The sequence below is a fragment of the Dama dama genome, chromosome 19, assembly GCF_033118175.1.
Source record: "Dama dama isolate Ldn47 chromosome 19, ASM3311817v1, whole genome shotgun sequence".
Taxonomy (NCBI): domain Eukaryota; kingdom Metazoa; phylum Chordata; class Mammalia; order Artiodactyla; family Cervidae; genus Dama; species Dama dama.
The window spans coordinates 84,638,054-84,663,848 of NC_083699.1; the positions used below are offsets into that span (position 1 = coordinate 84,638,054).

Genomic DNA, 25,795 nt, shown 5'->3' on the forward strand with positions numbered 1-25,795 from the left:
TAAAGAACTTTTTAAAAAATTAAGAGGACAAAGACTAAAATTGATAAAAAGCAGGAGAAAATCATGAATAGATAGCTGACACACACACACACAAAAGATATGAAATGGACCTTAAACATCTTAGAAAGATGTTCAAGTTTACTCATAATGCTAGAAATGCAACTTAAAATTACACTGAGTTGTTTCTCCTCTGTCAGATTGGCCAAAAACTAAAAACTTGGAAATACTTTCTGTGGTAAGTGTGTGGGGAGTAGACACTCTGATATATTGCTGGTAAGGGTTATGGTAATATCTGAGATTTTGCCCTAGCAGTCCCACCTCTAGGGATTTACCTTGAAGATACACTTGCCGCCATACAAAATTATAGATGAACAAGGTTACTACTGTTACGTCATTATTTATGATTACAAAATAAGCAACTTGAATGTCAGTTTCACAGTAATGTAAACAACACACAGGAGATTGATTGAATAAACTATGGTACATCCACACAATGCAGTGCTATGCAGGAGTGAAAAAGAGTGAGTTAGAGTCCTCTGAACTCATATGCAGTGATTCCCAGCATATATTAATTGAAGAAACCCAGAGTGCAAGAGAGAGTATTTCTCTAAGGTGGAAGGGGAATCAAAATGTTATAAATGTATCTACTCATTTCTGCAATACACACACAAATCATAAATCAGAAAATGATGTCATTCATAACATGGTGAGTGGAAAAGATTGGGAAAGACATTATTAAACTATGTTAATGTTTACATATTAAAAAACAAAGTCAATACTGAGTGGTTATGACTGTGTTTCAAGTGAATGACTTAAACACAGTATTTTTACTCTATACCTTTAGTGTAATGGCAGAAATAAGGAAATACTGAATTGAAGTTATATTTTCTTCAATTTGTGTATATTTGGCGGTCATATGAATTCTGAAACTACTTCATTTTTATTTGCAGATTGAATAAATGTTTTGAGGTTAATGGAGTTAGATTCCACTGTAGGAGAAAGAGCTATGGAAAGGGAGGTGCTAGAATGAACCCTGTAGTTGAACTAGAATGAAGTTATCAGTGTGAACTCGTGATTTTCATATTACTCACAGAAATGTGTATATGTGTGTGTCTGTGGACTTCCTATCTCTTTGCTCTGGGATAGCCTCTTGGAAGTAATTATTTACCCCACCTTTCCACCCCAGGGACCTGGGCTTTTTGGAAAAATGGCTGTTTATATATTTGGGGAAGGAAAAAAATATGAGATGACCCTGAAAGTAAGGTAATTCCAGAATGTAAGGTAGTGCTCAAAGAATGATGGAGAAACATCAAAAGGGCATAGTATCTATCTTGAATGAACTCTCACTGTCAAATATGGGAAAATTTGAATATAAAGTAATGTTGGTAAAGATTGTAATCCACAGATAAAATATAAATCTGTAAATTCACACTGTGGATTTTCTATTAGTAAATGGGAAAGGCAAAGACATTTCTAACAGTAGAATGCCAAGTAATAAGTGGAGAAGGAAAATGGAGCTAGAGAAATCATTTGACAGTTACTGTGGGAGTAATTTGGGTTCCCTGGTGGCTCAGAGGTAAAGAATCTGCTTGCTGGTGCTGGAGATGTGGGTTTAATCCCTGAGCTGGGAAGATCCCCTGGAGAAGGGAATGGTAACCCACTCCAGCAGTCTCGCCTGGGAAATCCCGTGGGCAGAAGAGCCTGGTGGGCTACAGTCCATAGGGTTGCATAGAGTCGGACACAACTGAAGTGACTGAGCTCTCATCCATGAATGCTAAGTAAACCTCCTGAGTAAAAACTTGATGAAGAATAGGATTTTACATAAGTTCAAAATACTTCCCCACAAAATACTAATTACAAGTGGAAAAATAGTGACTTTACAGGAGAGAAACCTGGCATATCTCACCACTATTAATGGGCAAATTGACTTTGTGTGCCTTTTGATGTGATGCACTTGAGAGGGTCACTTCTGTGATATTCTGCCAAAAATGCTTAGGCTGAAATTAAACATGAACAAACACGAAACCCAAATAACCAAATAACCGACCTGTAGTCTTCAAAGATGTTATGAACATGAGAGACAAAGATGGAGGGGAAAAATTTAAGGGAGGCTAAGGAGACATTACCACTAAAAGTACCAGGTGATCTTGGGTTAGGTTCTAGGACCAGACTTCTGTTGCTGTAAGAAGTGTTATTGGAATCATTGAAGAAATGTGAATAAGATTTTATAATAGATGATAATCTATTAATATTGGCATCCTTATTTTGACAGTGTCATTGAAGTTACATAGAAGACTGTCCTATTTTTAGGAGATGGACACTTAGGTACTTAGAGGTAAAGAAGCAGCATGTCTGTAATTCTCAAAATTCAGAAAAAGAGATTGCTTGTATATACATACATAATAGTAAATACAGATACGCACTTATATACTTGAGAGACTAAGAGAGGAGTAAGGTAGACTGGGATAGGGAATGATATCACTTATATGGTAAAATGTTAATAAAGGGGAATCTGGGTGAAGAACATTTAAATTTTTTGTGCTATTCTGGAAATTTTTATGTAAGTTTGAAATTATTTCAAAATAAGGTGAAAAAATGTATTATATAATGCCAAGTTAAATAGAACCTTTAAAAAGAAGGGAACACTGATTTATTTTCCCCCAGGCAAGCAAAGGAAGAGGTGCCATCTCTGCCCATTGTCCTGTTCATAGGGAGAATCTGTGCTGAGGAGCAGCTGTCCTGCCTGTAAATCTGTAAATATCTGTCATTCCATAATGTGGTTTTATCTTATTTATCATTTTGAGCTCAGGAGTGAATTTATCCCTGCAGGTTGTTGATGAGCGAGAATTTTTTGAGATCATGCCCAATTATGCCAAGAACATCATTGTCGGTTTTGCAAGAATGAACGGGAGGACTGTTGGAATTGTTGGCAACCAACCTAAGGTGGCTTCAGGTAGGAGGGAAATGCTCTTACAGACCTAAATCGGGGTAGGGGACCGGATGGGGGCGAGGGCTGCCTGCGCCCACAGTTCCTGTCTTCTGCCTTTTCCTCAGTCAAGGCCTTCTATGGCCAGAGAAACTCAAATAGATGTTGCAAAAGCTCCTTTCTCTCTTAATTTCTCAAAATTAACATACGCATCTGAAAATGCTTCTTTCATGCTTCTCTAGTTTTTTAAATGTTTATGGATTACTTTTTAACTTTTAAGCTCTTTGCTTTTTCAGAGGTCTGCCTTCTGTCCATCTGGTTATGCTCTGACTAACCTCCTGAACTGTGAGCTCCATGAGGCCAGGGGTGTTGGTGTCTTATTCATAGTTTTATTGCTAGTGCCTTCAGGGGTGCTAGGTACAGAGTTATATGTGACAAGTTAACGCATCCTGCTCTGCACAGTTTTCTGGTGAGATGGCCACACTTGAATCCCAGCCGGGTGATGAGGACTATTCCATGCTCGTGCTCAGGGTGGGACGGGGGACTCTGCTTACCACTTCCTGCCTTACTATCTTCCTTCTTAAGTTTCCTTTGAATCCCTATGTGGGATGCATACAGCTTCCCTTTTTGACCCAGTCTCATCTTTTGTTTCTGCCATGGCAGTTTCTTCTTGTCTTTAGAAAAGGGTTTGTAAAAATGCTTTTTATTGTGGTAAAATATATTAACATAAAATTTGCTATTTTAACCCTTTTTTGTGTTAGTGAACTAAGGTTGATTTACAATATTGTGTTAGTTTCATGTGTACACCAAAGTGGTTCAGTTTTTACATACATGTATATGTGTGTGTGTGTGATATATGTCAGTTCAGTCATTCAGTCATGTCCGACTCTTTGTGACCCCATGGACTGCAGCACGCCAAGCTTCCCTTCCATCACCAGCTCCTGGAGCTTACTCAAACTCATGTCCATTGAGTCGGTGATGCCATCCAGCCATCTCATCCTCTGTTGTCCCCTTCTCCTCCCACCTTCAATCTTTCTCAGCATCAGTGTCTTTTCCAGTGAGTCAGTTCTTTGCATCAGGTGGCCAAAGTATTGGAGTTTCAGCTTCAACATCAATCCTTCCAATGAATATTCAGGACTGATTTCCTTTAGGATGGACTGGTTGAATCTCCTTGCAGTCCAAGGGACTCTCAAGAGTCTTCTCCAACACCATAGTTCAAAACCATCAATTCTTCGACCCTCAGCTTTCTTGTTAGTTCAACTCTCACATCCATACATGACTACGGGAAAAATCATAGTTTTGACTAGACAGATCTTTTTTGGCAAAGTAATGTCTCTGCTTTTTAATATGCTCTCTAGGTTGGTCATAGCTTTCTTCCCAAGGAGCGAGCGTCTTTTAATTCCATGGCTGCAGTCACCATCTTCAATGATTTTGGAGCCCAAGAAAATAGTCTGTCACTGTTTCCATTGTTTCCCCATCTATTTGCCATGAAGTGATAGGACTGGATGCCATGATCTTAGTTTTCTGAGTGTTGAGCTTTAAGCTAACTTTTTCACTCTCCTCTTTCACTTTTATCAAGAGGCTCTTTAGTTCTTCTTCACTTTCTGCCATCAGGGTGGTGTCATCTGCATGTCTGAGGTTATTGACTTTTCTTCTGGCAGTCTTGATTCCAGCTTGTGCCTTATCCAGCCTGGCATTTCTCATGATGTCCTCTGCATATAAGTTAAATAAGCAGGGTGACATACAGCCTTGACATACTCCTTTCCCTGTTTGGAACCAGTCTGTTGTTCCATGTCCAGTTCTCACTGTTGCTTCTTGACCTGCATATAGCTTTCTCAAGAGGCAGGTCAGGTGGCCTGGTAGTACCATCTCTTTAAGAATTTTCCACAGTTTGTTGTGATCTACACAGTCTAAGGCTTTGGGGCAGTCAGTAAAGCAGAAATAGATGTTTTTCTGGATTCTCTTGCTTTTTCCATGATGCAACGGATGTTGGTAATTTGATGTCTGGTTCCTTGGCCTTTTCTAAATCCAGCTTGAACATTTGGAAGTTCCTGGTTCACATACTGTTGAAGACTGGGTTGGAGAATTTTGAGCATTACTTTGCTAGCATGTGAGGTGAGTGCATTTGTGTGGTAGTTTGAACATTCTTTGGGATTGGAATGAAAACTGAGCTTTTCCAGTCCTGTGGCCACTGCTGAGTTTTCCAAATTTGGTGGTATATTGAGTGCAGCACTTTCACAGCATCATCTATTAGAATTTGAAATAGTTCAGTTGGAATTCCATCACCTCCACTAGCTTTGTTCATAGTAATGCTTCCTAAGGCCCTCTTGACTTTGCATTCCAGGATGTCTGGCTCTAGGTGAGTGATCACACCATTGTGTTTATCTGGGTTGTGAAGATCTTTTTTGTACAGTTCTTCTGTGTATTCTTGCCACCACTTCTTAATATCTTCTGCTTCTGTTAGGTCCATACCATTTCTGTCCTTTATTGAGCCCATCTTTGCATGAAATGTTCTCTTGTTATCTCTGATTTTCTTGAAAAGATCTCTAGTCTTTCCTATTCTATTGTTTTTCTCTATTTCTTTGCATTGATCGCTGAGGAAGGCTTTCTTATCTCTCCTTGCTGTTCTTTGAAACTCTGGATTCAAGTGGGTATATCTTTCCTTTTCTCCTTTGCCTTTTATTTCTCTTCTTTTCTCAGCTATTTGTAAGGCCTCCTCAGACAACCATTTTACCTTTTTGCATTTCTTTTTCTTGGGGATGATCTTGATCACTGCCTCTTGTATCATGTCATGAACCTCCGTCCATAGTTCTTCAGGCACTCTGTCTATCAGATCTAATCCCTTGAATCTATTGCCACTTCCACTGTATAATCATAAAGGATTTGATTTAGGTCATACCTGAATGGTCTAGTGGTTTTCCCTACTTTCTTCAATTTAAGTCTGAATTTGGCAATAAGGAGTTCATGATCTGAGCCACAGTCAGCTCCCGGTCTTGTTTTTGCTGACTGTATAGAGCTGCACCATCTTTGGCTGCAAAGAATATAATCAATCTGATTTTGGTATTAACCATCCAGTGATGTCCAGATGGTTATAGGTTATTATAAGATACTGAATATAGTTCTCTGTGCTATACGGTAAATCCTGTGCTATACGGTAAATCCTTGTTGTTTATCTATTTTATATATGATAGTGCATGTGTATACTTGTTCTTTAGTCACTAAATTGTGTCTGTCTCTTTTGTGACCCTATAGATTGTAGCGCTCCAGGCTTCTCTGTCCATGGTATTTCCCAGGTAAGAATACTGGAGTGGGTTGCCAATTCCTTTTCCAGGGGATCTTCCCAACCCAGGGACTGAACCTGCATCTTGTGCATTGGCAGGCAGATTCTTTACCACTGAGCCCCCAGGGAAGCTTCATACTACATTTTATTTAATCATTCTTCTGTTGATGGACACTTGGGTTGCTTCTACCTTTTCAATATTGTGAATAATGTCACAGTGAGCCCTGGCATTTAAGTATTTGTTTGAAACTCCATTTTCAGTTCTTTGCATATATACCTATATTTTTCCATATACTATGAGTTAGGGGTTCACTTTATTCTTTTTTTTAAAATTAATTTATTGATTTTAATTGGAGGCTAATTACTTTACAATATTGTAGTGGTTTTTGCCAAACATCAATATCAATCAGCCAGGAGTGCACATGTGTTCCCCATCCAGAGCCCCCCTCCCACCTCCCTCCCCATCCCATCCCCCAGGGTCATCCCAGTGTACCAGCCCTGAGCACCGTCTCATGCATTGAACCTGGACCAGCGATCTGTTTCACATATGATAATATACATGTTTCAGCGCTGCCCTCTCAAGTCATCCCACACTTGCCTTCTCTCACAGAGTCCAAAAGACTATTCTTTACATCTGTGTCTCTTTTGCTGTCTTGTATATAGGGTCACTGTTACAATCTTTCTAAATTCCATATATATACATTAGTAATAGGCTCCAGTTTTATCCAGCTCGTTAGAACTGATTCACATGCATTCTTTTTAATGGCTGAGTAATATTCCATTGTGTATATGTACCACAGATTTCTTATCCATTCGTCTGCTGATGGACATCTTATCCATTCGTCTGCTGATGGACATGCTTCCATGTCCTGGATATTGTAAACAGTGCTGCGATGAACATTGGGGTACACGTGTCTCTTTCAATTCTGGTTTCCTCAGTGTGTATGCCCAGCAGTGGGATTGCTGGGTCGTATGGGAGTTCTAGTTCCAATTATTTAAGGAATCTCCACACTGTTCTCCATAATGACTGTACTAGTTTGCATTCCCGTGAACAGTGTAAGAGGGCTCCTTTTTCTCCACACCCTTTCCAGCATTTATTGTTTGTAGACTTTACGGCAGCAGCTATTCTGCCCGGTGTGAGATGGTACCTCATTGTGGTTTTGATTTGAATTTCTCTGATAATGAATGATGTTGAGCATCTTTTCATGGGTTTGTTAGCCATCTGTATGTCTTCTTTGAAGAAATGTCTGTTTAGTTCTTTGGCCCATTTTTTGATTGGGTCATTTATTTTTCTGGAATTGAGCTGCAGGAGCTGCTTGTATATTTTTGAGATTAATTCTTTGTCAGCTGATTCATTTGCTATTATTTTCTCCCATTGTGAAGGCTGTCTTTTCACCTTGCTTATAGTTTCCTTTGTTGTGCAAAGCTTTTAAGTTTAATTAGATCCCATTTGTTTATTTTTGCTTTTATTTCCAATATTCTGGGAGGTGGGTCATAGAGGATCCTGCTGTGATTTGTGTCAGAGTGTTTTGCCTGTGTTTTCCTCTAGGAGTTTCATGGTTTCTGGTCTTACATTTAGATCTTTAATCCATTTTGAGTTTATTTATGTGTATGGTGTTAGAAAGTGTTCTAGTTTCATTCTTTACAAGTGGTTGACCAGTTTTCCCAGCACCACTTGTCTTTTCTCCATTGTATATTCTTGCCTCCTTTATCAAAGATAAGGTGTCCACAGGTGCGTGGATTTATCTCTTGGCTTTCTATTTTATTCCATTGATCTATATTTCTGTCTTTGTGCCAGCACCATACTGTTTGATGACTGTAGCTTCGTAGTATAACCTGAAGTGAGGCAGGTTGATTCCTCCAGTTCCATTCTTCTTTCTCAGGATTGCTTTGGCTATTTCAGGTATTTTATATTTCCATACAAATTGTGAAATTATTTGTTCTAGTTCTCTGAGAAATACCCTTGGTAGCTTGATAGGGGTTGCATTTAATCTATAGATTGCTTTGGGTAGTATATTTATTTTCACTATATTGATTCTTCCGATCCATGAACATGGTATATTTCTCCATCTATTTGTGTCCTCTTTGATTTCTTTCATCAGTGTTTTATGGTTTTCTATATATAGGTCTTTTGTTTCTTTAGGTAGATATATTCCTAAGTATTTTATTCTTTTTGTTGCAATGGTGAATGGAATTGTTTCCTTAATTTCTCTTTCTGTTTTCTCAGTGTATAGGAATGCAAGGGGTTTCTGTGTGTTAATTTTATATCCTGCAACTTTACTATATTCATTGACTAGCTCTAGTAATTTTCTGGTGGAGTCTTTAGGGTGTTCTATGTAGAGGATCATGTCATTTGCAAACAGTGAGAGTTTTAACTTCTTTTCCAATCTGGATTCCTTTTATTTCTTTTTCTTCTCTGATTGCTGTGATTAAAACTTCCAAAACTATGTTGAATAGTAGTGGTGAGAGTGTCTTGTTGCTGACTTCAGGGGAAATGCTTTCAGTTTTTCACCATTGAGGATAATGTTTGCTGTGGGTTTATCATGTATGGCTTTTATTATGCTGAGGTATCTTCCTTCTATTCCTGCTTTCTGGAGGGTTTTTATCATAAATGGATGGTGAATTTTGTCAAAGGCTTTCTCTGCATCTGTTGAGATAATCATATGGTTTCTATCTTTCAGTTTGTTAATGTGGTGTATCACATTGATTGTTTTGCAGATATTAAAGAATCCTTGCATCCCTGGGATAAAGCCCACTTGGTCATGATGTACAATCTTTTTAATATGTTGTTGGATTCTGTTTGCTAGAGTTTTGTTAAGGATTTTTGCGTCTATGTTCATCAGTGATACTGGCCTGTAGTTTTCTTTTTTTATGACATCTTTGTCTGGTTTTGCTGTTGCACTGATGGTGGCCTCATAGGACGAGTTTGAAAGTTTACCTTCCTCTGCAATTTTCTGGAAGAGTTTGAGTAGGATAGGTTTTAGCTCTTCTTTAAATTTTTGATAGAATTCAGCTGTGAAGCCATCTGGTCCTGGGCTTTTGTTTGCTGGAAGATTTCTGATTACAGTTTTGATTTCCATTCTTGTGATGGGTCTGTTAAGATTTTCTATTTCTTCCTGGTTCAGTTTTGGAAAGTTATACTTTTCTAAGCATTTGTGTATTTCTTCCAAGTTGTCCATTTTATTGGCATATAGTTGCTGATAGTAGTCTCTTATGAGACTTTGTATTCCTGTGTTGTCTGTTGTGATTTCTCCATTTTCATTTATAATTTTGTTGATTTGATTCTTCTCCCTTTTTTTCTTGATGAGTCTGGCTAATGGTTTGTCTATTTTATTTATCATCTCAAAGAATCAGCTTTTAGCTTTGTTGATTTTTGCTATGATCTCCTTTGTTTCTTTTTCATTTATTTCTTCCCTAATTTTTATGAATTTTTTCCTTCTACTAACCCTGTGGTTCTTCATTTCTTCCTTTTCTAGTTGCTTTAGGTGATTAGTTCAGTTCAGTTCAGTCACTCAATTGTGTCCGGTAGAGTTAGGTTATTTATTTGACTTTTCTCTTGTTTCTTGAGGTAAGCTTGTATTGCTATGATCTTTCCCCTTAGCACTGCTTTTACTGAGTCTCATAGGTTTTGGGTTGTTGTGTTTTCATTTTCATTCGTTTCTATGCATATTTTGATTTCTTTTTTTATTTCTTCTGTGATTTGCTGGTTATTCAGAAGCATGTTGTTTAGCCTTCATGTGTTAGTATTTTTAATAGTCTTTTTCCTGTAGTTGACATCTAGTCTTACCACATTGTGATCAGAAAAGATGCTTGGAATGATTTCAATTTGTTTGAATTTACCAAGGCCAGATTTATGGCCCAGGATGTGATCTATCCTGGAGAAGGTTCTGTGTACACTTGAGAAAAAGGGGAAATTCATTGTTTTGGGGTGAAGTGGCCTATAGATATCAATTATGTCTAACTGGTTCATTCTGTCATTTAAAGTTTGTGTTTCCTTGCTGATTTTCTGTTTAGTTGATCCATCCATGGGTGTGAGTGGGGTATTAAAGTCTCCCACCATTCTTGTGTTACTGTTAATTTCCCCTTTCATACTTCTCAGCATTTACCTTACATATTGTGGTGCTCCTATGTTGGGTGCATATATATTTATAATTGTTATATTTTCTTCTTGGATTGACCCATTGATCATTATGTAGTGTCCTTCTTTGTCTCATTCCATGGCCTTTATTTCAAAGTCTATTTTATCTCATATGAATGTTGCTCCTCCTGCTTTCTTTTGGTCTCCATTTGCATGAAGTATCTTTTTCCAGCCCTTCACTTTCAGTCTGTATGTGTCCCTTGTTTTGAGGTGGGTCTCTTGTAGACAGCATATATAGGGGTGTTGTTTTTCCATTCAGCCAGTCTTTGTCTTTTGTTGGGGCATTCAACCCATTTACATTTAAGGTAATTATTGATAAGTATGATCCCGTTGCCATTTACTTTGTTGTTTTGGGTTTCAGTTTATAAACCTTTTCTGTGTTTCCTATCTAGAGAAGATCCTTTAGCATTTGTTGAAGAGCTGGTTTGCTGGTGCCGAATTCCCTCAGCTTTTGCTTGTCTGTAAAGCTTTTGATTTCTCCTTCATATTTGAATGAGATCCTTGCTGGGTACAGTAATCTGGGTTGTAGGTTTTTCTCTTTCATCACTTTAAATATATCCTGCCTTTCCCTTCTGGCCTAAAGAGTTTCTATTGAAAGATCAGCTGTTATCCTTATGGGAATCCCCTTGTGTGTTATTTTTCCTTTGCTGCTTTTAATATTTGTTCTTTGTGTTTGATCTTCATTAATTTGATTAATGTGTGTCTTGGGGTGTTTTGCCTTGGGTTTATACTGTTTGGGACTCTCTGGGTTTCTTGGACTTGGGTGGCTATTTCCTTCCCCATTTTAGGGAAGTTTTCAACTATTAGCTCCTCAAGTATTTTGTCATGGCCTTTCTTTTTGTCTTCTGGGACTCCTATGATTTGAATGTTGGGGCGTTTGACATTGTCCCAGAGATCTCTGAGGTTGTCCTCATTTCTTTTAATATTTTTTTCTTTTTTCCTCTCTGCTTCATTTATTTCCACCATTCTATCTTCTACCTCACTTATCATATCTTCTGCCTCTGTTATTCTACTGTTGGTTCCCTCGAGAGTGTTTTTTATTTCAGTTATTGCATTATTCATTATTGATTGACTCTTTTTTATTTCTTCTAGGTCCTTCTTAAACATTTCTTGCATCTTCTCAATCCTTGTCTCCAGATTATTTATTTGCAACTCCATTTTGTTTTCAATATATTGGATCATTTTTACTATCATTATTCTGAATTCTTTTTCAGGTGAACTCTCTATCTCCACCTCTTTTGTTTGGTTTGGCGGGCATTTATCAGAGGATGAGATGGCTGGATGGCATCACTGACTCAATGGACATGGGTTTGGGTGGACTCCAGGAGTTGGTGATGGACAGGGAGGCCTGGCGTGCTGCGATTCATGGGGTCACAAAGAGTCCGACACGACTGAGTGACTGAACTGAACTGAACTATCATGTTCCTTTACCTGTTGAATATTTCTCTGCCTTTTCATTTTGTTTAGATTGCTGTGTTTGGGGTGGCCTTTCTGTATGCTGAAAGTTTATGGTTTCTCTTTATTGTGGAGGTTCCTTCCTGTGGGTGGGGTTGGATGAGTGGCTTGTCAAGGTTTCCTGATTAGGGAAGCTTGCATCGGTGTTCTGGTGGGTGGACCTGGATCTCTTCTCTCTGGAGTCTAATGAAGTGTCCAGTAGTGAGTTTTGAGGTGTCTGTGGGTTTGGTGTGACTTTGGGCAGCCTGTATATTAATGCTCAGGGCTATGTACCTGCGTTGCTGGAGAATTAGTGTGATATGTCTTGCTCTGGAACTTGTTGGCTCTTGGGTGGAGCTTGGTTTCAGTGTAGGTATGGAGGCTTTTGAATGAGCTCTTGTCAAGTCATGGTCCCTGGAGTCAGGAGTTTTCTGGTGTTCTCAAGTTTTGGATTTAAGCCTCCTGCCTCTGGTTTTCAGTCTTATTCTTACAGTAGCCTCAAGACGTCTCCATCCATGCTGCACTGATGATAAGACATCTAGGTTAATGGAGGAAAGATTCTCCATAGTGAGGGACACCCAGAGAGGTTCGCAGAATTACATGGACAAGAGAAGAGGGAGGAGGGAGATAGAGGTGACCAGGAGGAGAAGAGGTGGAATCAAAAGGGGAGAGAGCAATCTAGCCAGTAATCAGTTCCCTATGTGCTCTCCACAACCTGGAACACCCAGAGAGGTTCACAGAGCTACATAGAGAAGAGAAGAGGGAGGAAGGAGATAGAGGTGACCAGGAGGAGAAGATGGGGAGTCAAAAGGAGAGAGACAGATCTAGCCAGTTATCAGTTCCCTAAGTGTTCTCCACAGCTCAGAATACCCAGAGAGATTCACAGAGTTGGGTAGAGAAGAGAAAGGTAGGGAGGAGATAGAGGTGACCTGGGGGAGAAAAACGAGAGTCAAAATGGGGAGAGGGCAATCAAGCCAGTAATCACACTCCTAAGTTAAAATGGGTAGTGAAGAATGGATTCTTAAAAGTACAAAATTGATAACAGACATCAAAAAGAAAGGATTAAAAATATGGAGTAGGGGTTAGACTCTCAAAAATACAATATTGGAAAAAAACACAAAATCCCCCAAATTATAAAAAATATATATGAAATTTGCTTTAAAAATAGGGTCTTTTTTTGGCAAGGTAATAGTAGGTTATAAAAATGAAAATTAAAGGAGTAATAGAGGAATTAAAATTTAAAAAATGTAAAAAATGATAACAGTAAAATATATCTAGGAATTCCTCTGGAGCTGTTGCAGGCGGTGTGGGGTCAGTTCAGTTTCAGATAGTTCCTTGTTCCAGCTTATACTTTTTGTCGAGGTCTATAGGCCCCTTCCAATGTAGTTGGTCCCAACTACAGGGTTTTAATCTATTGCACCTGTCACTTCCAAAGCGGTTCCCTCTGGTTATTTTGGCTTCTTCTGTTTGCAAGTCTCTTCAGTGTCTAATTTCCACCCTGACACGAGGGGGCGGTGGTGGACACTTTTTTAGGCTCACTTGTTCAGTTGTGCTATGGGGAGGGAGGAGCACTGCAAGCAAATATCACTGGCGTGTGTGGGGAGTGCTCGCAGTGTCTGGGCCACACTGGGTTTGCCCCTGCTCACGGCGTGTGTGCTCTCCCGGTCTACACTGCTCAGGATCCAGGTTGCTCTGCTGGGGAGCTCTCTGAATCAGGCCCTGGGTTGCGTGCACTTCCCAGGTCTAAGCTGTTCAGGTTCTTGGGTGCTCCACAAAGGCACAGACTTGGTTGGGCCTACATTTTGTGCCCTTCCTTCCCAGGTCCGAGCAGCTCAGGCAGCCAGGTGCTTGGCGAGTGCACTCTCCCTAGTGGGGCAGTACATCTTGTCACCTCCCTGGTCCCAGCCACTTGGTTTCCTGGGTGCGCAGCAACAGCGTCGTCTCAGGTGTGCCGTGTGTCTCCTCTGGGGAGCTGATCTCTGGCTGTGACCCTCCTGGTGGATGTCAACCGTCCATGATCCCAAGAAGACTTGGTTAGCAACTGGGGGCCTACTCACAGTTTGGTGGAGGATGCCGTCTCTGGGGCAGAGATTGCCCCTCTCCCCCCAGCTCTGGCTGTTGCCCGCCTGCCTCTCTGCCTCTGGTGGCGGATGGGCCAGTCTGCAGCCAGCTAGCTCTCCTCTGGTATTCGCTCAGTCCTTTGTTCTGTGAGCGGCCAACAGTGCCTTAGGTTAGAGCTTTTCGTGGGAAAGTTGTCTCTTTCTCTCCCTTTTTTTTTTTCCTCTCTGGCTCTCCCACGGTTTGGGGTGCTATCTCAGGTTAGCTCCCTCATATTGTCCTCAGGGCATTCAGGCCCAGTCCTTACCCTAAGCAATGCAGCCCTTGCCGCCCTGTTTAACCCCCACTTGCTGGTGGCAGACGCGAGCATCTGGGCTACTTCTCTGCTGGGAGTTGTGGGTAGATGCGTACTCTGTGGGTTTTTTTTTTTAAATTTATTTTATAAATAAAATATTTATTTTATAAATAAAAACATTTATTTTTATTTCCTCCCGGTTATGTTGCCCTCTGAGATTCCAAAACTCCCCACAGACCTGCCAGTGAGAGGGTTTCCTGGTGTTTGGAAACTTCTCTTTCACGACTCCCTCCCTGGGACGGGTCTCCATCCCTAACTCTTTTGTCTCTCGTTTTATCTTTTATATTTTGTCCTACCTCATTTCAAAGACAATGGGCTGCCCTTCTGGGTGCCTGGTGTCCTCCACCAGCGTTCAGAAGTTGTTTTGTGGAATTTGCTCAGTGTTCAAATGATCTTTTGATGAATCTGGGGGGGAGAAGTGGTCCCTCCATCCTATTCCTCTGCCATCTTAGGACCGCCCCACCCCCCCACTTTATTCTTTTGCATATGAAAACTTAGTTATCCCAGTATCATTTGCTGAATAGACTCTTCTTTTCCTATTGAATGGACTTGGCATTTTTGTCAGAAATCAATGATCTAGAGATGTATAAATTTATTTCTGGTTTCTCAATACTGTTCCTTTCGTCTACATGTCTGTCTATATGCTGGTATTAACATTGTTCTGATTACTGTAGGTTTGTAGTAAGTTTTAATATTGGGAAGTGTGAGTCTTCTTCTGCTGTTCTTTTTCAAGATTATTTTGTAGCCCCCTTGCAGTTCCTTATGAATTTGACTATTAATTGGCCTTTCTATTTTTGCAAAAAAGGCTGTTGGAAGTTTGATGGTGATTGCAGTGAGTCTATTGATCACTTCATGTAGTATTGACATTTTAACTATGTAAAGTCTTCTGAACCATGAACACAGGATGTCTTCCTATTTATTTTGGTCTTCTTTTATTTCTTCAACAATATTTTGTAGTTTTTACTGCATAAGTCTTTAAGTAACCTCTTGGTCAAATTTACTCCTAAGTCTTTTATTCTTTTAGATGCTATGTAAATAGAATTCCTTTTTCAGTTTCCTTTTCAGATTGTTCATTATTGGCATATAGAAAGCCAAGTATGCACCTGCTTTTGGTTTGCTGATCTTGTAACCTGCAACTTTGCTGAAATTATTAGCTTGAATAGCTTTCCTGTAAATGCTCTGGAATTTTCTATATATAAGAACATACTTATGCAAATAAAAATAGTTTTACTTCTTCTCTCCAACTTGGATGCCTTTTTATCATGAACTGTTCTTCCTGGAACTTCCAGCCCAGTGTTGAATAGCAGTGGTACTAGTGTCTTGTTCCTGATCCTAGGGCGAGAATTTTGTGTTTCATTATTGAATAGATGTTAGCTGTACGTGTTTGTACATGGTCATGATGTTGGGGAAATTTCCTTCTGTTTGTAGTTTTCTGAGTGTTTTTCATGAAAGGTGAAAGATTTTGTCAAATGCCTTTTCTGTGTCAATTGAGATGATCATGTAGCTTTTGTCCTTTGTTGTATTAATGTGGTATATCATACTTATTGATTTTTTTGGTATATTGAACCACTTTTGCATTTCTGTAGGTTTTGATAAATGTATAATTATGTGTATCTACCATTTGCAGCAGCATACTAGATGGTTTCACTTGCCCTAAAAATCCTCTCCTATTCATCACTCCCTTAGCCGCAACCCCGATAGCCTGATAACCACTGGCAGCTACTCATGCGTCTGTTGTTTCTATAGTTTTCCATAATTTTGCAAAGTACTGTGTAGTTAGAATCACACAGTATGTAGATTTTTTGGCTCAGCCCCTTCCATCTAGTTATATGGGAGAAGCTGGCCTGATAAGGCAGTTTATTCTGTGATTCAAGTTTCCTCCGTGTCTTGTCATTGCTTAATATCTGATTTCTTTTTAGTGTTAATATTACATTGTGTGGTTATATTACAGTTCCTTTTTCTCTTCACCTACTGAAGAATGTCTTCGCTGCTTTTAAGTTTTGGCAGTTATGAATAAAGCTGCTAAAAATACATATGCAAGTTTTTATGTGGACATGCATAAGTTTTCACCTCATTGGGTAAATATGGAGGAACATGATTTCTGGCTCAAAAATGTAAGAGTGTGTTTAGCTTGTAAGTAAATTTGTAAGTGTTAGTTTGCCAAAGTGTCTTCTAGAGTGGCTGTACTAATTTGCATCCCTACCAGCAGGAGGAAGAGTTCTCTTGCTCCACATCTTTTTTCAGCATTTGGAGTCTGTGTTCTGAATTTTGGCTGTTCTGATAGGTGTGTCTCATTATAATTTGCATTTCCTTGGTGACATGATGTAGAACATATTTTCATATGCTTATTTGCCATGTCTGTGTTTTCTTTGGTAAGGGATCTGTTCAGGTCTTTTGCCCATTTTTTTTAAATTGGTTTGTTTTCTTATTGTTGAGTTTGTTTGACCTGAATATAGAGGTAAACTGAAGCAAGCTCAAGAAAATGAGTTTATTCAGTAATAGCAGAGGAACTATAATTCAGGACAAGCAAACTGTAGCAAGTTACAGGTGAGTCCATTGAGGGTTTGGGGCAGGTTGTATTTATGGACAAGGAATGTAAAGAGGGGAGAGTTCATTTAGAGTCAGTTAAAATAAACAACAAATGGAGACCAGCCTTGAAAACTTCCTGAGCAGATAAAAATCAGTTTAGCCACAAAAACAAAACTCAGTTCAGCCCCCTCTTTGAGTCCAACCTGACCTGGGTCATCTCCCGTTTTTGAAACTTCCTGAAGTTTGATATGAGACAGCCCCTGATCAACCCTATGTCATCTGAGAAAATTTTGGCACTATTGGTGTTCAATAAATCAGGTGTTTTAGATAAATCAGTTTCTTAGTCTTTAAGTTTTGTCTCCCTGAGGACAAATACATGAGGTTCTCCATTTTATATCCTCTTCATTTTATATCCTATTTTAGGCTGATATTCTTTCACAAGTTTAAAGAGTTCTTTGTATATGTTAGATAGCAGGCTTTTGTCAGACTGTGTGTTTTTTAGGTATTTTCTCCCAGTCTGTGATTGTCTTCTCATACTCTGGATAGTGTCTTTCAGAGAGGAGAAATTTTAATTTTAAGTCCTGTGTACCAATTATTTCTTTCATGGATCATGCATTTGAAAGTAGTGTACCTAAAAAGTTAATTACCATACCCAGGGTCACATAAGTATTCTGCCATGTCGTCTTCTAGGAGTTTTATAGTTTTGTGTTTTATATTTAACTGTGAATCCATTTTGAGGTAATTTTTTGTGAAAGGCATAAGGTTTGGATCTACATCAGTTTTTTTGGAGAGGGATGTCTGATTGTCTCCAGCATCATTTGTTAAAAAGACCGTCTTTATTCCATTGTCATACCTTTGATCCTTTGTCAAAGATTCAGTCCAGTTCAGTTCAGTCACTCAGTTGTGTCCAACTCTTTGCGACCCCATGAATCGCAGCACGCTGGGCCTCCCTGTCCATCACCAACTCCCGGAGACTACTCAAACTCATGTCCATCGAGTTGGTGATGCCATCCAGCCATCTCATCCTCCCCTTCTCCTCCTGCCCCCAGTCCCTCCCAGCATCAGGGTCTTTTCCAATGAGTCAACTCTTCTCATGAGGTGGCCAAAGTACTGGAGTTTCAGCTTCAGCATCAGTCCTTCAAGTGAACACCCAAGACTGATCTCCTTTAGGATGGACTGGTTGGATCTCTTTGCAGTCCAAGGGACTCTCAAGAGTCTTCTCCAACACCACAGTTCAAAAGCATCAGTTCTTTGGTGTTCAGCTTTCTTCACCGTCCAACTCTCAGAATCCATACATGACCAATGGAAAAACCATAGCCTTGACCAGATGGACCGTTGTAGGCAAAGTAATATCTCTGCTTTTTAATATGCTGTCTAGGTTGGTCATAACTTTCCTTCCAAGGAGTAAGCATCTTAAATTTCACGGCTGCAGTCACCATCTGCAGTGATTTTGGAGCCCCCAAAAATAAGGTCAGCCACTGTTTCCCTATCTATTTGCCATGAAGTGATGGGACTGGATGCCATGATCCTAGTTTTTTGAATGTTGACTTTAAGCCAACTTTTTCACTTTCCTCATTCACTTTCATCAAGAGGCTTTTTAGTTCCTCTTCACTTTCTGCCATAAGGGTGGTGTCATCTGCATATCTGAGGTTATTGATATTTCTCCTGGCAATCTTGATTCCAGCTTGCGCTTCTTCCAGCCCGCGTTTCTCATGATGTACTCTGCATATAAGTTAAATAAGCAGGGTGACAATATACTGCCTTGATGTACTCCTTTTCCTATTAGGAACCAGTCTGTTGTTTCATGCCCAGTTCTAACTGTTGCTTCCTGACCTGCATACAGGTTTCTCAAGAGGCAGGTCAGGTGGTCTGGTATGCCCTTCTCTTTCAGAATTTTCTACAGTTTGTTGTGATCCACATAGTCAAAGGCTTTGACTATGATCCACATAGTCAATAAAGCAGAAATAGATGTTTATCTGGAACTCTCTTGCTTTTTCCATGATGCAATGGATGTTGGCAATTTGACCTCTGGTTCCGCTGCCTTTTCTAAAACCAGCTTGAACATCTGGAAGTTCACGGTTCACGTATTGCTGAAGCCTGGCTTGGAGAATTTTGAGCATTACTTTACTAGCATGTGAGATGAGTGCAATTTTGCGGTAGTTTGAGCGTTCTTTGGGATTGCCTTTCTTTGGGATTGGAATGAAAACTGACCTTTTCCAGTCCTGTGGCCACTGCTGAGTTTTCCAAATTTGCTGGCATATTGAGTGCAGCACTTTCACAGCATCATCTGTTAGGATTTGAAATAGGTCAACTGGAATTCCATCACCTCCACTAGCTTTGTTCGTAGTGATGCTTTCTAAGGCCCACTTGACTTCGCATTCCAGGATGTCTGGCTCTAGGTGAGTGATCACACCATCGTGATTATCTGGGTTGTGAAAATCTTTTTTGTATAGTTCTTCCGTGTATTCTTGCCACCTCTTCTTAATATCTTCTGCTTCTGTTAGGTCCATACCATTTCTGTCCTTTATCGAACCCATCTTTGCATGAAATGTTCCCTTGATATCTCTAATTTTCCTGAAGAGATCTCTAGTCTTTCCCATTCTGTTGTTTTCCTCTATTTATTTGCATTGATCACTGAGGAAGATTTTCTTATCTCTGCTTGCTATTCTTTGGAACTCTGCATTCAAATGGAAATATCTCTCCTTTTCTCCTTTGCTTTTCACTTCACTTCTTTTCTCAGCTATCTGTAAGGCCTCCTTAGACAGCCATTTTACCTTTTTGCATTTCTTTTTCATGGGGATGATCTTAATCCCTGTCTCCTGTACAATGTCACGAACCTCCTGTCCATAGTTCATCGAGCACTCTGTCTGTCAGATCTAGTCCCTTAAATCTATTTCTCACTTCGACTGTATAATCACAAGGATTTGATTTAGGTCATACCTGAATGGTCTAGTGGTTTTCCCTACTTTCTTCAATTTAAGTCTGAATTTGGCAAAAAGGAGTTCATGATCTGAGCCACAGTCAGCTCCCGGTCTTGTTCTTGCTGACTGTATAGAGCTTCTCCATCTTTGGCTGCAAAGAATATAATCAAAATGATTTCAGTGTTGACCGTCTGGTGATGTCCATGTGTAGGGTCTCCTCTTGTGTTGTTGGAAGAGGGTGTTTGCTATGACCAATGCATTCTCCTGGCAAAACTCTATTAGCCTTTGCCCTACTTCATTCTGTACTCAAAGGCCAAATTTGCCTCTTACACCAGGTGTTTCTTGACTTCCTACTTTTGCATTCCAGTTCCCTATAATGAAAAGGTCATCCTTTTTGGGTGTTAGTTCTAAAAGGTCTTGTAGGTCTTCATAGAACCATTCAACATCAGCTTCTTCAGCATTACTGGTTGGGGCATAGGCTTGGATTACCGTGATATTGAATGGTTTGCCTTGGAAATGAACAGAGATCATTCTGTCATTTTTGAGATTGCATCCAAGTACTGCATTTCGGACTCTTTTGTTGACCATGATGGCTGCTCTATTTCTTCTAAGGGATTCCTGCCCACAGTAGTAGATATATGGTCATCTGAGTTAAATTCACCCATTCCAGTCCATCTTAGTTCACTGATTCCTCGAATGTCGATGTTCACTCTTGTCATCTCCTGTTTGACCACTTCCAATTTGCCTTGATTCATGGACCTAGTATTCCAGGTTCCTATGAAGTATTGCTCTTTATAGCATCGGATCTTGCTTCTATCACCAGTCACATCCACAACTGGGTATTACTTTTGCTTTGGCTCCATCCCTCCATTCTTTCTGGAGTTATTTTTCCACTGATCTCCAGTAGCATATTGGGCACCTACCAACCTGGGGAGTTCCTCTTTCAATATCCTGTCATTTTGCCTTTTCATACTGTTTCTTGGGTTCTCAAGGCAAGAATACTGAAGTGGTTTGCCATTCCCTTCTCCAGTGGACCACATTCTGTCAGTCCTCTCCAACATGACCCGACCATCTTGGGTGGCCCCACATGGCATGCCTTAGTTTTATTGAGTTAGACAAGACTGTGGGCCGTGTGATCAGGCTGGCTAGTTGTCTGTGATTATGATTTCAGTCTGTCTGCCCTCTGATGCCCTCTCGCAACACCTACCCTCTTACTTGAGTTTCTCTTACCTTGGACGTGGGGTATCTCTTCACGGCTGCTCCAAGAAAGCGCAGCCACTGCTCGTTACCTTGGATGAGGGATATCTCCTCATGGCCGCCCCTCCTGACCTTGATCATGGAGTAGCTCTTCTTAGCCCTCCTGCAACCATGCAGCCACCGCTCCTTGGATAGGGGGTTGCTCCTCTCAAAGATTAGTTTATTATATTTATGTAGGTCTGTTTCTGGACTCTATTTTGTTCCATTGAGTTATTTCACCAATACCGTACCTATTTATTTTACTAATACCATCCCTCTTGATGATATATCGAGTCTTTCATTCCATGAACATGGAATATCTCTTCACTTATTTAGCTTTTTCATTTTGTTCATAAGATTTTTGTAAGCTTCCTCATATAGATATTGTATTTGTTTTGTTAGATTTATGCCTATATATTTCTTTCTGGGGGAGGGGAATGTGCTAATGTAAATGGTATTGTGTTGTTACTAATAGTTGCAAATTCATTGCTGGTATATAGAAAAGTGATTTACTTTAGTAAATTCACTTTGGATCCTGCAACTTTGCTGTAATTATTAGTCAGCAGTATTTTTGTTCTATAGGATTTTCTACATAGACAATCATGTCATGTGTAAACAAAGAAAGTTAGGTCTTCCTTCCCAGTCTGTGTGGCTTCTAAGCATTTTCTTTTCTTGGTTTATTGTATTAGCTTGGACTTCCAGTACAGTTTTTAAAAGGAGTGGTGAGAGGGCACATTCTTGCCTTTATACCTGATCTTAGTGGAAAAGTTTCTGGGTTTTCACCATTACATATGTTAGCTGTGGGTTTTTGTGGATGTTGTTTATCAAGTTAAGAATGTTCCCCTTTATTTCTATTTATAGTTTGTTGTTAGTCTTTAATCATGAGATGCTGGATTTTCTGAATGCTTTTCTTCATCTGTTGATACAGTCATGTAGTTTTTCTTCTTTAGATGTTGATGTAGTGGAATATGTGAATTGTTTTTCAGACAAAAGAAATTATTTATTTGGCTGTGCTGGGTCTTAGTTGTGGTACATGTAGTCTTCGATCTTTGTTGCAGCATGAGGGATCTTCAGTTGCGGCATAAGAACTCTTAGTTGCAATATGTGAACTCTTAGTTGTGGCATGTGGGATCTAGTTCCCTGACCAGGGATCAAACCTAGTCCCGCTGGATTGGGAGCATGGAGTCTTAGCCATTGGACCATCAGGAAAGTCTGTTTCAGATGTTTAATCGGCCTCACATACCTGGGATAAATCTCACCTGGAAGTAGTGTATAATTATTTTTGTCTATTACTGAGTTTGATTTGTTAAATATTTTGTTGAGGATTCTTACATTTATGTTTTTGAGAGACACTGGTCTGTAGTTTTCTTGTAATGTTTAGGTATTAGGGTGATGATGGCCTCATAGAATGAGTTAGAAAATATTTTCTCTGATTGTATCTTCTAGAAGAGATCATAGAGAACTGCTGCAATTTCATTTTTAAAGGTTTTGTAGAATTCTTCACCAATGAACCTTTTTGGAGTGTATTTTTTGTTGTTGCTGTTTTGTTTTTTGGCTACACCACATGACTTACACAATCTTAGGTTCCCTGACCGGGGGTTGAACACAGGCCCAGGCAATGAAAGTGTGGAGTCGTAACCACTGGACTGCCAGGGCATTCCCTGAATTTGTTTTTTAAATCATGTAGGAAATAAAAAGTGGCATTACAGTAATAATGCCAGAAATAATAACCAGAAATACAGTAATAATGACTTTCATATTTCCCCATGTAGTTATCTTTACTGGAGATCTTGATTTCTTTATATGGTTTTGTGATACCATCTACTGTCTTTTTATTTCAACCTGGTGGGCTTGCTTTACCATTTTTTGTAGGGCAGGCATAGTGGTAACAAACTCTTCAGCTTGTTTATTTAGAAATGTCTTAATTTGTCCCTCATTTTTGAAGGACAGCTTGCCAAGTGTAGACTTCTTGGTTGAGATTTTACTCTTTCAGCACTTTGTTTCTTAATTTTTTAATTGAAGTATATATATTTGCTGTATGTTATAGTGTACAATATAGTAATTCACAATTTTTAAAGGTTATAGTTTAAAAATATTTATAGTTGTGTATATGTTTATAGTTATAAAATATTGACTGTATTCACCATGTTATACAATGTATCCCATGTGCCTCTTACTCTCTTACCCCTATATTGCCCCTCCTGTCTTGTTTCTCCCCATTGCCAACCACTAATTTTTTGTCTGCATCTGTGTCTGATTCTTTTTGGTTGTATACACTAGTTTGTTATATTTTTTAGATTCCATATATAAGTGATATCATACAGTATTTGTCTTTCTCTGGCTTATTTCACTTAGTATAATGCCCTCCAAGTCCATCCATGTTTGCCATTTGTTTCATTCTTTGTATGTCTGAGTAGTATTCCATTATATGTATGAGTGTTAGTCACTCAGTCATGTCTGACTCTTTGCGACCCAGTGGACTGTAGCTGGCCAGACTCCTCTGTCCTTGTTATTCTCCAGGCAGGAATACTGGAGGAGTAGTCATTCCCATTCCCAGGTGATATTCCCGACCCAAGGATGAACCTGGGTCTCCCACGTTGCAGGCAGGTTCTTTACTGTATGAGCCTCCAGGGAAGCCCATACGTATACACCGTTTTTCTCTGTCTGTTCATCTGTTGATTGACAATTAGGTTGCTTGCAGATTTGGCAATTATAAATAATGCTGCTATGAACATTGGAGTGCATGTATCTTTTTGAATTAGTGGTGGGTTTTTTTTTTTTTTTTTGATACATACCCAGGAGTAGAAATTACTAGGGCAGAAGCACTGAATAGACATTTTTCCAGAGAAGAAATGCAAATGGAAAACATGCATATGAAAAGATCCTCAACCTCGCTAATCATCAGGGAAATGAAAAATCAAACCCACAATGAGATATCACCTCACATCTGTCAGAATAGCTATCATCAAGATGAACAGAAATAAATGTTGGCAAAGATGTGGAGAATAAGGAGCCCTTGTATACAATTAGTGCAAATGTAAATTGGTATAGCCACTATACAAAACAGTATGGAGGATTCTCAAAAAACTAAAAAATAAAACTACCATTAAATAAAAATAAGTAAGTAAAGTCACTCAGTCGTGTCTGACTCTTTGCGACCCCATGGACTGTAGCCTACCAGGCTCCTCTGTCCATGGGATTTTCCAGGCAAGAGTACTGGAGTGGGTTGCCATTTCCTTCTCCAGGGGATCTTCCCGACTCAGGGATCGAACCCGGGTCTCCAGCATTGGAGACAGGCGCTTTACCATCTGAGCCACCAGGGAAGCCTCTGCTGCCGCGTTCTGCCTAGCAATGTGTCTGCTGCACACGCTGGGGTATCCCTCCAGGACCTCACTTCAGAGAGGAGAGGATCCAGTGATGAGTCTGTGGCTTGTAAGAGTGTCTTCACCTGACCACGCCAGGCACCTCGATCTGAGACTTTCAGCCTCCAGCACAAGATCAAGCCCTGAGTCTTTAGAGTGGGAACACTGACTCCAAGATCATGGACTACCAGAGAACTAACCCTAGGGAGTATCAAATAGTGAGAACTCACACAAAGGAAACCACTTGAATACAAGACCCAGCATCACCCAATCATCAGTAGCACCCTGTGCAGGATACCTCATCTAAACAACAAACAAAAGAAAAATATAAACCCAGTCATTAGCAGATAGGATTACCACCTCACTCAGCCTTGCCCATCAGAGGAAAAGCAAACAACCAAACAAAAGCTCAGCACAAATCCCACCTATATGAAGCTTACACAAACCACGGGCCCAACCTTAGGAGGGCAGAAACCAAAAGAAAGAAATAATTCAACCTTGAAGCCTGGGAAAAGGAAACCTCAAACACAATAAATTAAAAAAAAAAAAAAAAATGAAAAGGCAGAGAAATACTACACAAATGAAGGAACAAACTAGAAATGCAGAAGTCCAAATAAATGAAAAGGATATAGGCAAACCACCTGAAAAAGAATTTAGAATAATAATAGTAAAGATGATCAAAAACCTTGAAAACAAAATGGAGAAAATGCAAGAATCAATTAACAACGACCTAGAAGAATTAAAGAATAAATATACAGAGACAGACAATACAATTATTGAAATTAAAAACACTCTAGAAAGAATCAATAGCAGAATATCTGAAGCAGAAGAACAAATCAGTGAGCTGGAAGATAAAATGGTGGAAATAACTTCTGTAAAGCAGAATAAAGTAAAAAAATGAAAAGAACTGAGGATTGTCTCAGAGACCTCTGGGACAATATCAAATGCACCAGCATTCAAATCATAGGGGCCCAAGAAGAAGAAGAGAAAAAGAAAGGGTATGGGAAAATTTTTGAAGACATTATCATTGAAAATTTCCCCAAGAAGGAAAAGGAAATAGTCAATCAAGTCCAAGAGGTGCAAAGAGTCCCATACAGGATAAACCCAAGGAAAAACACACCAAGACACATACTAATCAAGCTAACAAAGACTAAACACAAAGAAAGAATATTAAAAGCAGCAAGGGAGAAGCAGCAAATAATGTAAAAGGGAAACCCCATACACTTAACAGCTGATCTTTCAGCAGAAACTCTGCCGGCCAGAAGGGAATGACTGCTCCTGCTGCTGCTAAGTCGCTTCAGTTGTGTCCGAGTCTGTGCGACTCCATGGACGGCAGCCCACCAGGCTCTGCCATCCCTGGGATTCTCCAGGCAAAATCACTGGAGTGGGTTGCCATTTCCTTCTCCAATGCATGAAAGTGAAAAGTGAAAGTGAAGTCGCTCAATTGTGTCTGACTCTTAGCGACCCCATAGACTGCAGCCTACCAGGCTCCTCCGTCCATGGGATTTTCCAGGCAAGAGTACTAGAGTGGGTTGCCATTGCCTTCTCTGAAGGGA

The 25,795-nt window shown here is 39.7% G+C and overlaps 1 protein-coding gene across 2 annotated transcripts in view; it reads left to right on the forward strand.

Moving 5' to 3' along the window:
* PCCB (propionyl-CoA carboxylase subunit beta) overlaps nucleotides 1-25,795 on the forward strand; it is a 96,799-nt gene that overhangs the window by 56,358 nt on the left and 14,646 nt on the right. For both annotated transcript variants that reach the window (XM_061167653.1, XM_061167654.1), the window contains one exon: nucleotides 2,830-2,953. In XM_061167653.1, coding sequence (XP_061023636.1) covers nucleotides 2,830-2,953 — 124 coding nt within the window. The remainder of the gene's footprint in view (nucleotides 1-2,829; nucleotides 2,954-25,795) is intronic.